The sequence below is a fragment of the Corvus hawaiiensis genome, chromosome 19 (genome assembly GCF_020740725.1).
Source record: "Corvus hawaiiensis isolate bCorHaw1 chromosome 19, bCorHaw1.pri.cur, whole genome shotgun sequence".
In the NCBI taxonomy this organism is placed as follows: domain Eukaryota; kingdom Metazoa; phylum Chordata; class Aves; order Passeriformes; family Corvidae; genus Corvus; species Corvus hawaiiensis.
The window spans coordinates 4,172,655-4,194,612 of record NC_063231.1 but is presented as its reverse complement, the minus strand read 5'-3'; the positions used below and the strand labels follow the sequence as shown (position 1 = coordinate 4,194,612).

Here is a 21,958-nt window from a genome sequence, read left to right as displayed (position 1 = left end):
CCCTCTCTGAGGGAGGGGGCAAATAAGCAATAAGTAACTTTCCACACATGGAGCACTTCACCCTGTGACGGAATAAGGCAGGAGCCTTGAGAAAACCAGAAGGCAGGTGGATATGTAACACATTAGTTTATATGCAAATGAGGATAAATTGGACACTATTACTAGAATTCAGTAATTATGGCCAGACAGGGCCTCCCACACCTATCAGCAGCCAGTCATTCCAGTAGTTGAGCTTGTGCTTTTCCTTCAGCCTGCCCGAAAATTTCACATCAGTGCTGGGCGTGATCACGCACTCGCCGTTGTCTTCAATGGTGACTCCTTCTGTTTTTGGACCTTCTAGCAAGGGAATGGCGCTGCCACGGGGCTACAGAGAGATCAGTGTTACAATTACTGTTACTGTGACCTTAGAATATTTAAATAGGCAACTAAATTAAAAAACTGGAGGTTGAAATGGATGGGCAAGCAAAGATTACTGGCAGCAAAGTCACTGTGAGCAAACACGGCCATTATACCCTTAGCAGCTGCTTCCACAACCTTGGACATTGGACCTTTTCGGGGACATGTTGCCTGGGAGATGAGATTACTCCTTTTTTTTTGTTTTCCCCTAAAGTTAAGCAGGATCTGTATTTCCTACCTGGCAGCCACAGTGAGCAAAACAGAACTATGATGCAGTTTCCTGTCTATGGGGAGTTACTTTGATGAACAAACAAGCAATTTTAACATGAACCACAAAGCACCAAAAATAGCAGTAACCTCCGGTCTGCTTCTGCTGAGCCTGCCTGGCACAATTTCTGGGGAGCTGCACTTACTGCTTTGCAGCATTGGAAATGATTACAGAAGTATGGTCATGCCTTCTAGGGTTTGGTGTTAATTGTTTCAGGAAATACTTAATTTGCTATGCATTTCTTGATAGAAATCTGCAAAACCCTCAAGTTTCTGTAGATGTACAGTCTTCAGTGTTTTATTTTCTACTTTAATTTAATATATTTTTATGCATGATTCCATTTCAACCTTTTTTCCAAGCCCAAGACAGCACTGATCCCATAAGGGCACTTTCCCACCCAGCAGCTCCCCACTTACCACGACAGTGACTCCCTCGTGCACCATGGAGGGCGATGCGTACAAACTCGTGGAGTATTTCCCCACGTACAGGGTTGGGCTGCAGAAAAACAGTCACTGTTAGCAGCAGGCAAATGGATGTTTTACCATCTCAGCTAAAACCTGGGCAACACAACCCTTCAGAACAGTGCAGGAGCTTCCCAAATCATCAGTATTTGTATCTCGAAAAGCCTTGATCTGTAAAATTATTTGAAGTACTGCTGTACTATGAAGCCTTTTTTTTTAAATTATGAAAGCACTGTCAGTTCATTATTCACAGCATTGTTGCTCATTTGATATAATTCATGTTCTATTTCTGCATTTTTCAAAAACTGGCATTTGCAAAAATGCTGTGCACCATTTTTATAGTGTGAAAGGCTTCACATTAGGAAAACCAATTTAATTCCACATTCTGAGAAACTATTCAACACAGAACATCTGATAAACTTAGGAATACACACTTCCTACGTTTATAAGTTTTTTGGTTTGGTCTCTGACTTTACACACTGAAAGATCAAATACTATATAAAAGAACACCTGGAGAGCTACAACTGCTTTTATGCATTCTTTTCACCATGTTGCAACTTGTAGCACAACCCTTAACTGTTTTGCTTAATGACAAAGCTCTGTCAAATGGACAGTGAGAACAGCAGAATCTCAAACTCACGTCAGTTTGTTCTTGGTCTCTGTTTCCTTTGGGAAGGGATATTTCCACTTGGTGATGTGTCCAACCTCCCCAGACATGAAGGTCAGGTAGCGCAGGGTCTCAATGCCCACGTTAGTGTGCAGGACTTTCCTCAGCCCCTCTCGCTGCCAAATGTAAAAGGCCACCACAGGGGACGCGTAATTCTGGATCCACAGCACGTTGCCGGACTCACTGTCCACAGTCACCACCAGCCCGTCCCCATTGGACACGAAGTGGGACATTTCTGCAATGCATGGATGTGTGGAGATTACCTGCATTCTGCAGCTTTAATCATGCACAGGAACAGTTCTGCCTGCAGTCACCATCACACCTTTCCCTGCACAGCAGCTGAGCAGCAAAGCCGTGGCTAGAACTGGGCTGATACAAGTCCAGCTGCCATTCAAGAGTGTTGCAATCAGGTTGCACACCACAGTTCAGGTTTGCTGCCTCTCCTGCCATTTCTCACTGATTTTAAGGAATCACACCTTCAAGAGCTGCACCCTCCTGGATTCAATTTACCTGAAGCTACCTAACAGGCTTTAGATATTGCAGTATGTGATGGATAAAAATGGGCAGAAGTACATGCACTGCACAAAAAAAATCAGAATATTTTTGCCTATATACAAAACCCCACTGCAGGAGGGAGACAGCAATTAAATTCTTACTGTATTTTATGTCTTCATCAGGCAAAGTAGCTGCATAATCAAAATAGGTGGCATTCCATCGCAGCTCCTTCTTTTTGGTGTCATACATTGTGATCGTGTACTCTGTTAAAAAACATACAGTCTGTGAAGCAAAAAAACCTATGAGAGAATAGAATCAATCTTCTCAAATCTGAGACACTCCTCAAACACTACACACCACTCACTGCTGTCAGCATTTCATTTTCCCAACACTATCCCACTTAAGGAACACATTAATAGAGAGGTTAAAGAACAAGTCTGTGACACTTATTCCTGCTTATAGTCAGCACCTCTATGGTGTTGGTCTAACTTTACCAGTTATATAGCACACTACACTTGTGATGTCAGTGGATCTGCTCTATTTTCATCTTCTTTAAACAGTTTTTTAAAAGCTGTATGTTACAGAGCAAACAGTTCTCAGCTGCTACTGGAATACACCATTAATTACAATACAGATGCCACTTAGTCAACAAGAAGAATAATGGACCTACTGCCAAAGTTTAAAAACCAGTATCTTTCTGCTGCTACAGTTAATAATTCTTCTATGTACAGTCTAAAATTGTAATTTACAGAAGTTTTTCTAAGAAATAAACTTGAAAACCTGAACTGACCACGGGGTCATTTGTTATAAGCCTAAACTTTAAAAAACAGAATTTTATTTTAAACTACAGGAAAAAAAAGCATATGACCTGTTCTCCCAAGATACAGGAGGGATGTTGACGGGCAAAGACTTTCTGCAAAAGAGGAAGTCAAGGTCTGCTGTTTCTCCCCAGTCATGAGGTCAACCACATACCAAATATCCTGCTTTTTACCTGAAATCATAATTTAAGCTACATTACCATTCAGTTGGAAAAACTGCACTTTCATTCAGCTTTTCAGTCTTCTTTTTTCTTTAGTAGACTCATGGACTTAGCACAAATAAAGCATTTTTAATAAAACAGTTTTTCACAGTCAGGCTTAGTTTCATTTAGCACTACTGGCCAATCCCAAATACTTGCACTACTGACCACAAACCCCAAACCCAAATACAGTATTTAGAACGGTAAGTACTATTGGCTGAATGATTTTTTCACATATAAAATCTAATAGTGCTCTGAGTGCAGCAGATCCTGTGAGCTCTAAGACTCAGCTCTCAGGAGACTTGAAGTGCTCATGGTGAATGACAGGAGGTGGGGGGAAAAAAAGTGAGGGTCTACACCTATCAAATTGCTTAAGGATTGTAATCCAAACATCCCATTCAAGACTTTGTGAGCCATGACCTTAAGAATTTCTTTGAAGTTAGTACAGGTATGTCATGTTTAGAAGCTTCAAATAAACATTTTTTTCTCATTTACTGGCAAGACATGAAGTGGAGAACCAGGAGTATTGGCCCTTCAGGAGATTTAAAAAATCCCAACACTAAGCTCACTCTAATCTTCACATATTTTACTGTTGTGATAAGTAACACTCCTTTTCTCCTCCCAAACCCATCTGCAATTAGAATGAGTCAGGACAGTGAGCCACAAATTTATTATTTGTATTATAAATGAACTGACTGTACCTCAGACAATGGAAGATGTGTAACTGTGGTGCAATGGGATTTCTAATTTTATCCTAATTATCAGGCAGTCAATAACATTTATAATCATAAGAAGATTTTAAGTAGAAATCACATTTTGTTGAGAGACTGCATCTCAAGAAACCAAAAAACCCCATACAGGCATTCCACTGCTTAGAAAAGGAATTTTCTCCTTCAGGAAAAACAATTGGTATTTAATCACCACACAGTAACTGCATTCTATATTAATCAGATTTTCTGTCATTGGAAAGATTTACAAAAAACCATAATTAATACCCAAAATAAGGCCTATTTCCTTCAGTCTGTCTGGGAGTCTCCACATTTTGTAGCTGCTGAACATCTTACAATCTAAAAGAGATAAAATTTGAGCTCACCCATGTACAGGATCCCATCAGAACTGCGGCAAGGAGATGCCTGCACCAGCTCTGGGATAGTAAATGGAAGTTTCTAGGGGAAAAACAAACAATAAAAGCTCATCCATATTGATGTGATAGTCTTCACATCTGTTCACAGAAAAGGGTGACAGGTTTTTTTATTGGTTATTTCTATTACTCTATAAATAATATAAATTCTATAATATTTCTATTATTCTATATTCTATAAAACCTGGGAATTCAGCCAGAGTAAATACTAAAATATTTACCAATACTGAAGTTCTTAAGGGAAATCATAGCAGCTGCCAGAGGAAAAAAATCTTGTAGAAAGCCAAACATTTTATTTGAGTATCGCCATGAAGTTTAAAAATGAAAGTCAAGCATTAGACAGTAGCTGTGGCCTACATGACTAATCTGAAAGGTTCAGCATTTTTGCTTACTAAATCCTATAAAGACACCTTCTAAAGGGGTTAGCACAGAGCATGTATTAATCCTGCTTCTGAGAGATGGTTTTAGAAATGCAAGTATTTGGGTGGGAGTGACACATCTGATTGGTGTTATTTCGGGTACACCTTTCCCATCAAATCACATAGAGATTATTCAGTATTTGGATAACAAAACACAAATTTTATTTGTAATTATCATTACTTTAGCAAGTTACAGAAAAGTCATACAAGGAGACAAGATATGGTGTTGATATTTTCAAGCAGAAATCACTTCCTGACAATCACAAGGTGGCAACATTCTGCTCTAAAAAAATATGTTTTCCTTCTGCAAAGGCATGAGGCTGATCAGGGCACTTTTTGGGAGAGAATTTAAAAAATATACTTACAGTCAAGCCTTCACTGTTCTTGCCACCAAGTGTGTACAAACTGCCATCATTTGGATCTGGAAGAAATGCTGGCCTACAATTTAAGCAGCAATTATAAATGACAAAAAATGTACTGTGCTTCTCAGAGAACAGGAAAGAAACTGTGGTTAGCACTGGCTTTACAGAGAACTTCATCTGACTAAATTTCTTGAAGTTTCATTTATTAACTGTGAAAACTAAAAAATATAAGGAAGTTTCAGAACTGATAAAACTTAAGACCACCAACGTATTTGAATACTCAAAGATCCAAATGTGGCAGGCAATGACTCAGATGAAAGCTTTTAAACTAAACCTACAAGCTCTTAAAATGACACAGAATTAGAACAAAACGAAACAAATAAACAAAACCAGAGAGCATAAGGAAGGCAAGAAACAATAAAAGAGTTGCCAAAAGTAAATTTGAGAGGTAAAGAGATCCCTTCACCCAAGCTACACAAAGACCCCCAAACAAACTCAAACTAATGTCTATGATTCTATGATCAAAAAAAGAAAGGATGTCACCACTGACTTCAGAGGCAAAGTTAAAGCCCCAAATTTTCTAGCTAAATGTGAGGTTGCTGCAGGGACCAATCTGAAGTTACAGCTCAAGGGTGTCATTTGCAGGTTCTGGTTGCGGTGGTGAAGGCTGGAGTTTCCTGTGTTTCACTGTTTTTAGTCTCTGTTTGAGGGGAGTAAGTACAGAACCCAGAATCAGTCCTGGCTCTGTCACTTCACACCTGTCACTCGTGGCACCATTCACAGCCCTGATGTCCAAACCCAGCAAGGGCTCCAGAGAACAGGCTACAGACAGGGTATTTTTCTTAGCTATTATATGTAGCTATTTCTGTCCCTCTATCTGTTCCCCAAGCCACCTTAAATTGCCTCCTGTAAAGTGTGCAGTCTGTCTAGAACACAGATGAGTTTGGCTCAAATTAAACCAAATTTCAAGATGTCAAAGAAAATCGAACAAACCATAAATGAGATAAAGGAAACAGACTTACTCTTCCACATGGATTGGCACCTGGAGGACAGGATCTGCACACACAGAGAAAAAAGATGCCAAAATATTGGCAATTAAATCCCTTGAACTCACAAGATACTATTAAAAAATGCCCTAGGGTATATTACCATGTCCTGCAGCCATAGGGAGGAGGAGAGAAGATCCTGCAGGCAGGAATTGTGCAGAAAGATTGATTGATTTAATTATTTTACAAACTCTTTTACAGACTTTTTTGTTCATAGTCTAATTGGACAAAGGATCGGCCACCCCTTGGGGTGATTGGCTAAAATCCTAAAACATCCATTGTCAAAATATTTTTCTACTATACTATAAACAAGACTTTTCAAGGCTGCAGGTGTTTCATTGTTCACAGAACTCTGCTACTATCTCTGTGAGAGCGAAGTGTCTCTCACGGACTTAGAAAATAGCAAGAAAATCCTTGCTAGCAGCATTTTTGTATCCACAAGATACAGGATTAAGTCAGGCCTGCAACATCTCACTCCTTTTAGAAAGGCTGATGCACAGATTGAAAATGAACTGTCAGCAGCCTCCTCTTGTTCCTGGAACTTGGTTCATAAAATGGGAAACTACAAAGCACCTGAGAAAGTCTTGTGAAGTTCTTTGCTCGGTTTTACCAACACTAAATACCTCAAAATTACTAAGACCTTACAAAATCCTGAATCATGGGATTTTCACTCCTGATGCCAACGCCACAGAAGCATCCTGATTTATAGGACATAGTCTACAATTTCCAAGACAAACGTGCTTATTAATGGGTATATTGGCAGAAAATACCTCAGAAGCCAAGAGGATGCAATCCTCCAAGTATCTCCACTTCTACAGGGAAAATCAAACTACACTGGAATGAGTCTGAGTAAGAGGATGAACCATGACCAAGCAAACATTGTTTTTTCACCTCTTCTGTCTCTGTGCATACATCATGATGCAACAGGAAGGAAATAAGAACAAAAACAATGATGTTTTGAGAGCCTCTGACTGGGAAACTGGCACAGATTCTGGGCAGCCTGAGTGTACTGGGATATCTGCAGAGCTAAGCAAGACAAGAACAGCAAATTCAGGGTTCAGTACATGGGGCTTACAGAATCTGTATCACTCTGCAGGGCATGGCACCACACCAACTGCTGGGTTTGATGGTAATGGCCTGCAAGCATGACCTGGTTTTACATAGATTAAAAAAGCATAACCCCCTACCCAAACAGATCTCTGGCTGCAACGCAGCTGAAAGCAGCAGCCACCCAAAGATGCACAGTTAATGCCAGAGACAGAAAGAAAGCAGGATATGAGGGATAACAGTACAGTTATCTTTATTTCATTGATTTCTTCTTACAACAGTGAGCAGCTTTGTTCAAAACATAACTATATGTCATTTTTTTCTCTTTCAGCTTAAATAATGCTCCAGGATACATTCCCAAAGGTGTCAAAATAAACTCCATTTAATTCATTGAGAACCCAAACGCACATCAAAGGCCCTAAGAATAATTAACATTCAAACAAAGAAGCTTAGTGACTCATCTGTATCTGTCTCTACAGACCAGGCTGCTTAGTCAGACTTTTATTCCATTAACTACATCAAGCAATTCAGTTCTATCCCTTGTGTGAAGAAACTGGTTTCAGGATGTGTTGGGAGGGACCACCCACTTGTTGATTATACGTCAATTATTTCTCAGTGTTTGCTTCAAGTATTCCACAAGCTTTATAATATCTAATACAATACATGGTGACTTACATCATCAGCTCCCCATGTCTAGAGAAAAGCAAGAAAAAAGCATTTGCTGACCATCATATAAAGTGGATTGACTCCAGTTGAGCTGTTGGGTTGAACTACTAAAAGCAACCAAGTCTATGTACTCAGAGTATCCCTAAGTCTGGGTGAAATGACCCAAAAGAAGAGAGAGATATTAAAAACCAAAGACAAGAGGTTTTGTAATCACAAATGTTTCATGGGAAGGGAATGCTCAGTTTTGTGAAAGAAACAGCATCATGAATCAGAGCAAGTGACACCTGGCTCAGTTAAGTAAGACTTAATGTAAATGCTACAAGCACTGTTAAAGGCAAAAGCCAAATAAACGTTGTAAGTCCCTTGATGAACTGATTACACAGAGAGTGTCTCACTTGGTAAGAAAATAAACTCTCACCTGTGGTGACAGCGACTCTCACCTGTGAGACAACAGCAGCTTCGCCACAGCACTGGGGCAACTCTGTCCTATCCCTAAAAATCTCCTCCAATGATCATTAGGAGTAACAAAGCTGCACAACTTGTTTTTGAAGTGACAATTGTCTGTATATTTATTGTTCAAGTACAACAATGCAGATTTTCTCTAAAATCACTTTCTAGTCAACCTGGGCAAGACGTAAGACTAACATAAATAGTTTCTTGTCAGAATAATCTTAAGAAACTTTTAATTTTAATAAAAGGACTGTTTCTTCTCTGAATTAAATGGTGAAGTTGTTATATGAAATAATAGTATAAAACTTCTACTGTGTGAATCAATCTCCAACTTTTCTAACTGCACTGTTACTGACAGGACACATCAGCAGAACAAGGAGTGTGATTGCCTCAAACACCTCAGTATTTCAGGGGTTTTTTCAAACAACGATCAGGAAAACATGAACAATTACAGGAAATTTCAAAGGTAGATTATATCTTCTAGCAACTGATCCTGGTTTCTCCATGACATTTGCAGGAGAGTCTGGTTAGTAATGCTTTCCTATAGCTCCCTCTCTGCCCTGAAAATACGGTGGAGAATAGTAATATGGCAAAGCATTTTTGGGCTAATAGCTTGTTTTCACTTAATTTTCTAAGACTGGGCAATCTATTTTTATCAACCAAAATAAAGTGCTCCACTCTGCTCCAGTTATCTCAAAGATCTGAGATTTTTTGCATGGTTTTATTGCCAACATAGTACCACAATAGCGAAAGGACAACACATGTATCTATGAGCAATAATTACTCACATTCAGCTTTTACCCCTAAGCTTGTATTTCTGAAAGCTGTTGGGAAAATGTCACTTATAACTATTTCCAGTGTCATCAATAAATGTCTCCTACACTTTAATAAACAATGCCAGAAGTCCCATGAATGTCTATGTTTTGCAGTGTTTTTCTGAAGCACTCCTGCGTATCAGATGACATGAATTAGTCTTATGGCAAATCCCAAGCTGTTCAGTGTGTACAGAAGCATCATTCTCATGAAAGTCCTTGAACTTCTCTTTAGTACCCTGTCTTCAACATCATGTGCTTCATCAGAAGTGAAAAAGATCCTGCTTTTACTTGATTTCTTAGTAACTGAAACTCGATTTATGAGCAAAGATAAGAAAGTGGTAGATGGAACAGATTAAGAAGTTATGACAAAGCAGTAGAAATTTTTTTAGTACTTAGTGGCACATGAACCAAAACACTGATTATTCTGATGCCTTCCTGCACATTGAAGTGTTGTGAATGAATTGTTAGAAAGCATTTATGGATTTTTGATTCATTTCCACACATGAGGCTCTTCCCAAGGATGGAGGAGTTAATTTTCTAAAGTGAAAGGAGTTCTCCTCTCACTACTAGCACCATCCACGTGGAAAGACCAGCTGTGGAAAGCCATTTCTCTTCATTTTTAGTTACTGAGGTGATGTAAATTTTCTCATTTTCTTAACACTTTCATGATCTTGAACTCAGGTTGTGGCTCTGCAAAGATCCTTTGAAGACAGACAATGAACTCTTCACATTCACTTTCATGTGGTTTGGGACCTGTTCCAATCTCTATTTCAAAGTTTATTTTGAAATAAGAACACTTTTACATAAAAAGAGAACCTTAAGTTCAATTAATTGTTGCCAGGTCTTACAATAGTTTTCATATGCTTCCCTCTTGTGACTGAAGTCACCTTTTGCTCCTTAAGGGGTCTAACAGAAGAAGTTCTTGCAAAAGTCAGAGCACTGAGGCCTTCTCTCCTCTCCAGCTGCTCCCCACTCAAGTGTTGACATGCTGTGACTGGAACCACGTCACCTGCTTTCAAAATTCTCTGAACTGCAGCTCCCTGTAATTAGGTAAGTCCCTCTAACAGACCTGATCTGTTCCAATACCAACAACAGTGGTCACAAACAATGAACAAAGCAGCAACTATTCTATACTAGAACGAAAGCTTGACAGAGATAATGTGATAAAACTGATAAAAATACATCTCTCTCTCTCCCTCAAGCTTCCATTCCATGTACCAGGGAAAAGCCAAATTCTTGCAAACTCCTACAGAAAGCTTTTTCCACTTTCTAGACTATGAAAACAGACGTCAGAACAACTCTGGAGCATAGTGGGGGTACGTTAGGAAGCAGGACACCATCCTGTAAATATCTCCAGTGCTGGAGAGAAGATTGAGTTTTCTATAGGTATTTCCATGGGTTTCCATTTGTTTTTCCTACAGCCTCCACTAAGACAGATTATGTTACTGATTCCTACATTAAAAACCTACAAGTCAGCACACACCAGGTTCTGCTTTCTGAACTGGTAACCCAGCCTCTGTTAGCAAAAAATTTGTAAAATAACTTTAAGGGAAAAAAAAAATTAAAGGGAGATTGATTCTGCATCACAAAGATTTATTCTAGAACTCCAAGAGTTTATTCACAAGTACAGCAGTTATTAGAAACCTGTTAACATAGTGTCTGTCCAGTAATTTGGTAAATTATTTGACTCTGTTACACTTCCCCAAAATTAACATCTTGACCTGGCAGCAGGCAGATGTCTCAACCCAGTTTTGGTTGCATCATGGCCAGAATACATTTGTGAGTGGGCAGAAGTATATGACATGTTTTGGATGGTTCTGACCCACACTTTGCATACATATATGGAAAAATGCCTTTTGAAACTGTAATCATATGCTAAATATAATGCATTTGACTTTTCTCCACATTTCACAAATACTTAATAAGATAAATTTGCCCTTTGACCAAAATCTGAGTATTTTTTAACGTACAAGATAAAGTTGCATGTTTTCATCACTGTAATGTGCCCTTAGAGCCAATGACTGAAAAGGAGAAGTGGGAGACTGAAACTGTGAATAAGTCACTGCCCCACTGGAATGAGCTGGAAAAACGGTTTCCTGCCCTGAGGCCCTACCACAAGGTTTGGGCTAACGGGCCAGTTTAAACCCATGTCATCCTCATCTGCTGCTGCAGGGACAGCAAATGAAGCTAGAGACACAAACTGTGCTCTGGAATTTGCTGAAAACAATACTGTTCTACAATTGTTTTGTTTTGACAATCCTTATTAATTTACAACTATGCACAAAGATATATTCTTTCTTGCCTGGGAAAAACCACTAAAGCAGGACCTACAGACCTCAGATTTGCCCTTTAAAATCTGTATATTGGATCCCATAAATAGATACAGTCTTTGTATCTTTGTCTTATCATGAGAGCCCACTGAAGTCTACAGGTTATGAGTAAGGTGTTGGAAATCAAAACCTTTTAAATTGATTGTGGGCCATCATTTTTTGACTGCTACAGAGAACTGAAGATCATAACAAAATTTCTACTGGCTGTAAATGAGGATCCAAATCTGCACATATTAAATGTTCTTCTGGAAAAATACTTTGAATTAGTTCTTAAGGGAAAGCTTTTAAGGAGCTGGTGAGTGAAAAAAAAAAAGAGATCCCTTTGAACAGTACAACAGGACAGAGGGAAGAACAGAGGAACATCCTGTCCAAGAGTAGAGTTTGAAACACTGCAGCCTTAGCATCTCAAATTCAATATTGTGTTCAATAAACCAAGCTCTTGAGTTAACAGAGACATACAAGGTGAGTTTTACAAAGATGTGAGGGAACAGGACAGTCTTAAAATCACACTCTTAAAGCTCACACTAAAATCAGAACTGTGAAATAAAGTCTGACAGCAAAGAAGAAAGCTCTCCCCAGATTCTACCCTACCAACAGGTTCTCAGAACCATCTCTTTTCTCTGTCTACTTTACTTGCATGTAAACACAAATCTAAAGTGCTGCATCTCTGTACCTTTCAAAGAGGTCTGTAGGAAATGACAGAAGTTGGTTTATTTCCATCAGAAAGAAGTTTCATCCTAAGAAACCTTACTGAGGATCTCACTAAGGATCTTGCTAGTGGCAAGTGCAGAAAACGTGGGAGCCTGTCCCACTGTCACTCACGGCTGACAGCTCCTTGTATTGATCAGAGGTGGCACCAAGAGCCTCGTTCAGCCTCTGATGTGAAATGTGAGCTGCAGCCTTTTAAACGAGTGCCTTCAACACCAGGTGTTTGTGCAGGGCCACAGCACAAGCAAAGGTGTCTCTCAGAAATTACAGGGGAGGAGGAATATGGGTTTTTCTCTAAACTTTCCAACCACTGCCAGCTTTCCAAGGCCCAGGAAATGAGCAGCATCAGCTACCTGTTCACTGAAAAATCCTGAGAGCTGTCAGAGAGCAAGACCCATCGAAGCCAACAGGAAATGAAGATTTTAAGCACCCTCAACAAGTAAGGCCACAGTCTCATCAAACATAACTGCAGGGACACAGCTTATTTCTGACAGTGGAAAGTCCTATTTCTAACTGACCTATTCTTTGCCTGCTTTATGGGCAGCACAAGTATTCTGACTGCCTTTCTTGCCAGCACTCCATGAAGGCAGGAAACCCAAACATGTTATTGTGGTGAGAATCATTGGCTCATTTACTCCACATACCTAAGATAAGCTTCAGTGCTAAATTAAAACAAGCCACACATGGCAAGATATTCATGTTTGTTTAAGCACTGCCTGATAATGAACATGGCCTTGTTTTTTTTTTCCCAATGAAAATAAAATGTACCTGAATTGCCCTTTGTTAAATACCTTGCTGCTCAAGTGCAGTAATAAAATGTTCCCTTCCTGGTGAGTGCCACTGCAGCACTTCAGGTAACCTCCACAAATTCTCAAAGCACCTGAGCTACAACACATGGTTCATCTGCTGTAATCAGGGTAAAATGGCACCTGCAAGACCACTGCCTCTCACCCACAAGGTGACCACCAACAAATACAGATTTGCAAATATAAATAAACCCCCTCCCATTACAAATTAATTCACCAATTTATATGTATAGGCCCTTGTTTCATGTCCACTTAACTAAGTTATCTCAGGAGGCATCTTGGAACAATGATATCGACCACTAGGTTGGGGTTTTTTTTAATTGACCTTTGTGTGTTGCTCTATTGCACAGAAATAAACTAATGAGCAATAACTGCTTTGCAAAAATCGAGTGAGCACAACTCATGTACATAACATGCAGAATAATATATAGTTAGCAGCAGAGAGAAAACAAAAAGTCCCATAAAACTGGATTATCCAGTCTGGCAGCACTACAGAACTGACAAGAGTTTTGCAACAATTTTTTTTTTAAACAAGAGAAGTTCCTTGAGCAACACACTCTGATCAAGATCCTTTTCATTACCAAAGTGTGTTCATTTCTTCCTCACAAAACCTCTTGCTACTTACTAAGTGTGGATGCAAAGCAATGCCAGTTGTGATACTCTTCTAAACTAGGACTAGGTAGGGTATGTTCATGTCAGTGGAATGACAAAGAGACCAGCAAGTTTTTCTTAGCCTACAGCAACACCAAATGAGGAAGCTGACAACTTGCTTTTAGGCAGAGCTGTTCAGGAAAAGGAGGGGTCTAAATTTAAACAGGAGATGAGAGAAAACCAAGATCATTCAAGAAAATACTAGGCTTAGCCCTTTCTACTCTAAAGAGAGCTACGAAAGCCTTCTTTGCTCATTTAAGAAGTTAACTTTTTCTCTGGTAGATCTGCTTTCAAATACAAATGGCTTCACAAAGAAGAACAACTGGTTTGTACTGCAGACACCAGATATGCACAATCCATTTCCCACTACTTCAGCTCACCTATTAAATTGTTGGATTTAAAAACAGAGGACAGAATGATGCAGTCACCGACTCCTTCCATTTGACCTTCTAATTTATTTCCAGAAGTGAAGGGAGAGTACTGCTATCACCTCTGCCACACATAATCAGAGTCCCACTCAACAAAATTTGCATCAAATACCAAATTTTTCATGAAGACAGAGCTAGCTCTGCTCAGTAAGTAAAATTACAAAATCACTTCCAGTCACTGAACAATGTTAAATTTCTTTACACAAGTGTAGTTCTTTTATTTAAAAAACTGTGCTGTTCCTAAACATCTGTTATAGAAAAAATCCCCAAGGTTTGCACGATATGCACTGTACCAGTGAATGTAGGGTATTCCAGAGACAGAATCATGCAATCCCTTTGCCTTCAGTTCTACAAGCTGACACACCTATTCTGTTCTATGTTTGCCTACACTGCACTCATTCCCAAAAAGCATGGTACCTACCAATTATACCACTACAGCTTAAACACTCAGGGGGAAAAACCAAAACCCCACAAACCTAAAAAAACCTCACGTAAACCTGGAAAATACCTACAAGTGGAATTATGAAGATGAACATGACCCCAGAAACACTGCAGCTTAAATCTGGAACAAGGGCAAAATGAAAAAGGAAAAGAAAGTATTTACCTCATCCTACAACAGTTGGAATTGCCAAATAATTTGACTGTTATTTCTGCTATTGAGTAGAGGGCATCAGGACACCTCCTGCTCACCTTCTTTTAAAGTCCACTTGATTGCTCCTGTCCTCTTGCTGACAGCGTGCAAACTTCCATCCAGGGTTGAAACAAACAACAGTGTTTCTGGCACAGTTACTGAGCTGGTGTTCTGGAAAAAAAATACTCATATGATGAATACGATTTTTTACTACAGAGTTTACTCGTAACTGTCAGACAGTACATGGGCTAGAACATCCCTTCTTTTAAAGGCACAGACTGAACAACTTCCTTGTCCCTTTGAATTCAGTGATTTTTAGTTTAATTTAGTTTGCTGTTAACACTGTGGATCTTACTGTGCTAAGTTCCTCTAGAAACAGAAACTGGGATATGCTTTAACTCCACCTCCATTTTCAATTTGATATCAAAGTCTTCTTGTACTAGAGTTAGGAGAGACCAGAGACAGGGCTAATCTAGGAAAGGACTGACAAAAAGACCATGCAGTAAGTTACGAAAAGTACAGAACTTCAGAGCAGCTCAGAGAACTCACATGTCTATGTCAAACCCATGCTCCTCCAAGGTACACAGAACATACTCTGCCAGGTTTAGTCACCAAGAAAAGACAAGACACAGGCTGGGTAGAACCTGGATAAATACGACTGAACAATGACCAATATTCTACTAGGCTGGCTGTGGCTGAGACAGATGGAGCTGCAAGCATTGTCAGCTGCCTCTGAGGAAGGGCAAAATATTTAGGATGGAAGCAGCTTAAAGGCTGGAGGAGATCCATACTGTTAAACCTCCTAATTTTGTTTTTATACCTCACGTCTCCCAGTATTGTCTTTCTGCAGCACAGAGTAAATAACACTGTTTAAGGAATATGACTCATAAGTATGAGCACATCCACAGGCACCTCTGAGAAAGCAGCTGGCTGCGAGGTTCAAACCTCCATTTCACATTCCAATTTATTCTGCTCCTGGGGAACAGTTTAGTGCCACTGTCCTTCCTCCAGCCCAAGCAGCTTTTGAGCCTGGCCATTGCAGAGCAAGGAATTTTATTAAAAGGGCATCACTCAAACATGGAGGACTCTGAACTATGCAGTTATTGTGAGAACAGTGAGGTTAAGTCCAAGGTGTTCCATCACACAAAACAGAATAAGCATGTTAATTTAATGTCTACTCTTCTCTTCCTGCCTAAAGATGATCCCAGACATCCTAATGATGCCATGAAGATTTTTGCCTTTTCTTTTATACCCCTGTTATACCTTTTTACAACTTCTGTATTCCTAGTGCTTTTTGCCTACATTCTTGGACTTGTTTGTCAAGCTAAGAGACTAAACATTTTAGAAGCTTCCTAGCTAGGGATCAGTGTGCCCCAGACCCCAAGGTCCTCTCCAGAACACATTCTGTAAACCAAGATAGAACCATCCAGGGGAAGGTTCCTTGGGGAGGGGGGCTCACTTGAGCCTCTCTCATTGGGGAATCTTTGATAGATATGCTAATTAGTAAAACCTATAATGTTATACCCAATGTTGGGGGGACAGAGACAGAGATAGCCTCGGCAGGGTGCATCTCGATGCATATGACCTGGGCGTGTGCACCTAAGGATCCTTAAAATAAATACCAAGGTAAAATCCCTTTTCCCCTTCTAACCGTGTATGACTCTTGATTTTAAGACCAAGAAAAGGCATCACTAAGACTGACACATTTCCATTTCCCAGGGCTCAAGTTTTCACTCAAGTAACTTGCCATTTGTAGGCTCTATCTGCATTGCTCATCTGTGTGACACCTGCCACATTTCAAAGTTTCACAGCTAAATATAGTTCTTAACCTACCATATGAAAAGAAAATGTATTAATTTTACATAATTAACAATGTCTTCAATTAATTATATGGTAAAAAACAATTACTGGTCATGTTAGAATTACTGCAAAGCAAAATATTTAATTGTCAAATTAAAACACATGCTTATAGGAATAACTTTCTTTGAACAACTATACATTTTAGTGCAATCCAACGAAAGGATTATACTTTCAGGCAAAGCACAGAGCTAAAAGGATAATATAACACAGTATAACTAGCCAACGCTCAGGTTGCACCTATAAATATTGTACATGCCTCTTTCCAGTCATAATCAGCTGGAGGAGACAACTGTAAAATACACAATGCAGAAAAAATGAAAGTCAACAACACACAAACCACAGATTAGGAATAATTGCTGGAAGGCCAGAAAAAGAATGGGAGAAGTATCTTAAGACATAAATATAGTTTTCATTACCTGACATTGTTAAATTATGCAGGCTGCACAGCCATCTGCACTTAGATAAAATATTTACATCTGGGATTAAACTTTGCAGTGTTTGTTCAAGCAGGGACAGTGTATAACAGTTCCTCTCACACTGCCCTATAAAAACGCAGCTCAAGATGTTACTGGTCAGAACTGAACTCACAGTATCTTTCAAGCCTAACAACCTGATTGGGTGTAAGAGAAAAGAGGGGGCTCTGTTGTAAAGTTATGAGATCTCAGTCATTTGTATTATTACTTTCGTTAAACTACTGTAGCCACTGTATCAAAGTAATTAATGAAAATTTTGTCCTTTAGGTCTTTTTGTACACAAATTCCCCAGACATCTTAGGATGGTGTAGCTGATTTATCATCATTAGTCCAGTTTTCCTTAAATCAGCATTTAACAAGCCAGATTCACTGGTTCTGCAACCAGAGGGGGAAGATATGACCCACACTCCACTATCACAACCTTTCAGGGCTGAAAACCATCTGACTGTGAGGCAGATTTAGTGAAACTGCACCTAGAGTGAAACAGAGTAAGTTGAGCAAGAAAATACAACTGTTAATGACAGGAAAATAAAACTATTGAAGTTCCTTTAAATTGCAGGTGAGAATTTGACACCCAGAAACCAGCACAGAGGCACTGGGATTTCTCTGACAAGGAGATCCTGGCACATACATGCATCATTGCCCTGTAAAATACACAGCTTTTCTGATGCTTTCCCTCACCTCTCCACTAGGTCTATGTTTAAGTTTCACTGCTTCTGAAGGGCTTTCTTATATTCAACCATCAAAGTCACATTGATGTGGTCACTGCAACCCTGTGTGTTGAAGATATCATCTCCTTTGGGGGAAAGACTGAATACAGGGCAGATTTCATTAGTTGTTACCTTACTTCTACATTTGTATTTGAACACAGATGAAATACATAAAATGCCATTATTAAAAATCTTCCATTCACTCATACTTTTCAAAGCACATGATATCATGCACTTGACATTACCCAACTCAGTAGCACACTGACCCTGCTGAAGCATTTGACCTAAATTTAAAAAAACCCCAATGACTCCAGATTTAGCTATGCAATATTGTACATTTATTTTGTTCAATATCTATGGTAGTCACTTGGAAAAGGCTAGGGAGTTAGTATAACAGTATGGAAACAAGGTTTTATTCTTTCAAATTGTATCAAGCAATAAATACAAAATTGAACAGATTTTAAAATAATTACTTGTGTTTCACCCAGACTGAGAAATTAAAAACGCTTTCTCTTGATTTTATTCATGACTTTTATCAGTAGCAAGAGATTGAAGTATCAAAGTTGCAAACATTGAATAGATTTTATTTTGAACACAAAGTTTTATAATTACTTGGTTAATGGATTAATTGAAGCCTGCGATTAGCACTGCATTGAAACGCTACAAAAATTATAAAAATATGTATGTACAAGACAAACTTGTTTTCATTTTTGTGTGAAGTATGTAAGAGATTTCTCCACCACAAAAAGATTTCATAATCTCAGTCCTGAGACAGATTATAAAAACTGGTAACACAGATCCTGTCCTCCCACCCTGCAATGGTGAGGTCTCAACTGTTGTGATGCAATGCAAATTCTTAAGAGACTTTTATTTCACATTACAATCTTATTTCTAAGGAGATACAACAACTGACTCCAAGATAAATATGTCAGGACATGAAACAACTAAGCAAAAAGAACTTAATTTAGTGAACAAAGAAAATTAGATAGAAGGAAAACCGGGTTTAGTTCTTCTTTCATTTCATCTGAAACTGCAACAGCATCTATTTTAACACCTACCCTCCTTGGAATTCAGTAAGAACTTCAACAGCCTTGACAGTCTGTACTCATAACAATCTTCCACATCAACAGCAATATGAAGTTAAGGATTTACAGTATTTTGAAATTACTTGGGGATTGTTTTAGAATTCATTTTATTAATTTAATTCAAAAGACAAATTTTCAAGCTCTCATTGGATTCAAATTTGACAAAAGCCCTAAAGCTAACTGCTAATAATCCATAACAACCTAAAATTTGTGGCCAAACAGAAAAAGCATTTTTAAGCTAGAGTAGAAATATACTATCAAATAGAAAAAGAAAGTAACTTTATATATACTAGTTAAGTCTCGCATAAGAATCTTCTCCTCAGTCTAGATCTGCCATATCTTTAGGTAAAATGTTTTAGAAATCCAAGTAACAAAATAAAACAATCCTGAAGGACCCAGCAATCAAGCAAAGGTCAGTGGAAGCTGTAGAACAAGAACTACAAGGTGTGTGTGCGGTGCAGTTCAGTGTCAAAGGTGATAACATCTTCTTTCACCCCAACAGCTCAAATTTTTCTAAGGGTCAGCAAAGCAATCAGAAAACAGATCCCCACAGCAATAATTTTGTCCATTAATTCATCTGCTTAAGAACACCACTTTTGAAATGAAGGTCATCATGTAGACAGGAATCCCACTGAAGTCAGTGGAAAAAGCAGTTAGAAAACCAGGCCACTGAGTTCCTTGAGGTTACAGCTCTGCAACCCAGAAATATGTTTTGCAGTGGGGGTGATACCACGAGAGGTTCTTCAAGTATGAATAAAGAACAGGAAAACACTTCCAGTGACCCAGGATGGGTGATGGTGTGTGCTGATTTCAAGAACTGTTACTGATTTCATAGCAATAATTGTGTGCTCATGAGTAAACAAATCAGTGTCATGTCTTAGCAGGGAAATAATTTTCTCTTTTCTGAGTCTGAAGTAGGAATACATATGCACCAAGATTAATGTGTTGGGCTGATAGATGATAAAGGATGGATGGTTTGCTAACTGTAACAGCCCTCTATTTTCTTTGAGAATGCCTAGCTTACCAAACCAAAATGTGACAAGGTACAAATTATCACTCAAGGAAAAAAACCCTATATTCCTCACTCCATAATTAGCCTCATATACATCAGGCTGTACCTTTGGATTTTACTAAAAAACTATTAAAAGCCAACTTCATTAACACCACCAGACACTATCCTCACAATAACAAAAGGCCTATACCGTAATTTATGCTACTGGAACCACAGCTGGTAAACCAGTAAGGACGCAAAGGAAGATATTTTTAGACATTAGCACACACTGCAAGCACTTGGCATATTCATCACACATAGCCTATGAATCATTACCCTGGTTTTGACAGCTATCTCATTACACTAGGCTGCCAGGCTACAGACTAAAACTCCCTGTGCATAATAAAACCAGGCCGTGGAGAAAGTCTTTGTAAAATTCAATAAACTACTGGGGGGAGTTTTCCAGTATAACTGATAATGAAGTTAAGATATGAAAGAGAGTTGACGAAAAATACATTTTATCTTCTTTAGAAAGCGAAATCAAATGTACAGATGTTTTAATCTTAAACTAAATTCTAACATGTCTTTGTTAGCCATTTCTCATCACGCTGTAACCTAGTTCAGTGAGCTCTCATTCATACACCCATTCATCCTGCAACAGAAAAAACTGAGAAGTATGAGAGGTCTACTCCAATTGTTCTCTGCCTGGAATCACCTTGGAGTGGTCTCTCCACCAAGAACTTCCTGCTGAGCTTTCACATTTGACTGTGTAAAACCCAAATGTATTTCAATAGCCACAAGAACACCAACAACGCAAATGAGCTGGGTTATAAACACATGAATTTATACTCCAGGAGAGAGTTGTTCATGATAATTTTAAGTGTGCAAGACAAATTTACATTTCCCTCCCCCACCAAAAAAAACCTCAAACCCTATTATACTGTTTTTTTGAGCAACCAAGGAGATCTGCAACTCAAAATACAACATGTGTTAGTTAACACAGTGCTTGAACATATCCTCTGTAAACCTGCTGTCTCCCACGGGTTTTCACACCTGTCAGTTCCCTGGCCAAACACCTCACGCTGAGATAAAGAACACACCAGAAGAAACAACACCTGGGTGAAGCCAGGGTTTTTCCATGTCAGGTGCAGCCTACACCATGTAACCCAGTACTGAAACCTGTCCCACTGGCTGCAGGAAGAGACAGACCCATGTTCCAAATGCCACTTTAATCCCAGGGAGGTTGGTACTTTTGAGTTGCACTGACTCCACGTTAAAAGAGAAACAAGCACAGTTTGGAACATCCCAGGGCTCAGGAAAACAAGGGATTTTTCACTCCAAAGAGAGCTGTAAATCATTACTGTGTAATATTGATGGCAACTGTAATTTACTGACAGCTCTATTGCATTTCTTACTGCTCTGAGATTCCACCCTTTTTAATGTGCTTCCATTCATTGGAGGGCAGTTCCAAGAGCAGTAAACTGTCACCCAAATAGCAAGAAACAGCATTTTCCTCTCTGTAAAGAGCAGACAGGAAAGGAAGACCTTGTATAACCAATACAAACTAAAAAAACAATACTAGAGTTGGGATATTAGGTAACAAAGAGTACCTTTATCAGCCAAAGAAGTTACAGAACAGCAGATCACCACCACTGCTCTTAGGAGAAATCTACAGAAAAAAACAATCTGCAAAATCTTTAGGCAACCTCGTGTTTTTAAGTAACCTCAACACCGAGAATTGTGTGTCAGTCTTTTTCATGGGAATTTATTATTCAAGTGACATGAATAGTTTTAAATAAGCTTCCACAGTTAAATGGGTAAATCACAGGTGAGATGACTGGGACTAAGTTCACAGAAATGAAAACTAGTTCTGAAAAGGGACTGAAGTACAGAATAGATTAGAACTTGGAAGTCACAGTGAGGATCTACAGCTAGAAGAGCACAAAGACCAGGGTAAGAGCCAAGAAAATAAACAGAAATGGAGAACTCAGACCCTGATCTGAGGTGAGATGGCAGGGCAGGAAAACCAAGGCA

At 39.0% G+C, this 21,958-nt stretch overlaps 1 protein-coding gene across 5 annotated transcripts in view; it reads right to left on the bottom strand.

Moving 5' to 3' along the window:
- The window catches only part of ERN1 (endoplasmic reticulum to nucleus signaling 1), a 31,611-nt gene that overhangs the window by 7,450 nt on the left and 2,203 nt on the right, over positions 1 to 21,958 (bottom strand). For 2 of the 5 annotated variants that reach the window (XM_048323630.1, XM_048323631.1), the window contains exons 2-10: positions 14,865 to 14,976; positions 6,250 to 6,283; positions 5,231 to 5,303; positions 4,399 to 4,471; positions 3,156 to 3,278; positions 2,449 to 2,550; positions 1,766 to 2,027; positions 1,081 to 1,159; positions 202 to 364 (exon numbers count right to left, since the gene is read on the bottom strand). In XM_048323630.1, coding sequence (XP_048179587.1) covers positions 202 to 364; positions 1,081 to 1,159; positions 1,766 to 2,027; positions 2,449 to 2,550; positions 3,156 to 3,278; positions 4,399 to 4,471; positions 5,231 to 5,303; positions 6,250 to 6,283; positions 14,865 to 14,976 — 1,021 coding nt within the window. Of the gene's footprint in view, positions 1 to 201; positions 365 to 1,080; positions 1,160 to 1,765; positions 2,028 to 2,448; positions 2,570 to 3,155; positions 3,279 to 4,398; positions 4,472 to 5,230; positions 5,304 to 6,249; positions 6,284 to 14,864; positions 14,977 to 21,958 lie in introns of those variants that run through there. The other 3 variants (XM_048323632.1, XM_048323633.1, XM_048323634.1) reach the window with 3 other exon arrangements.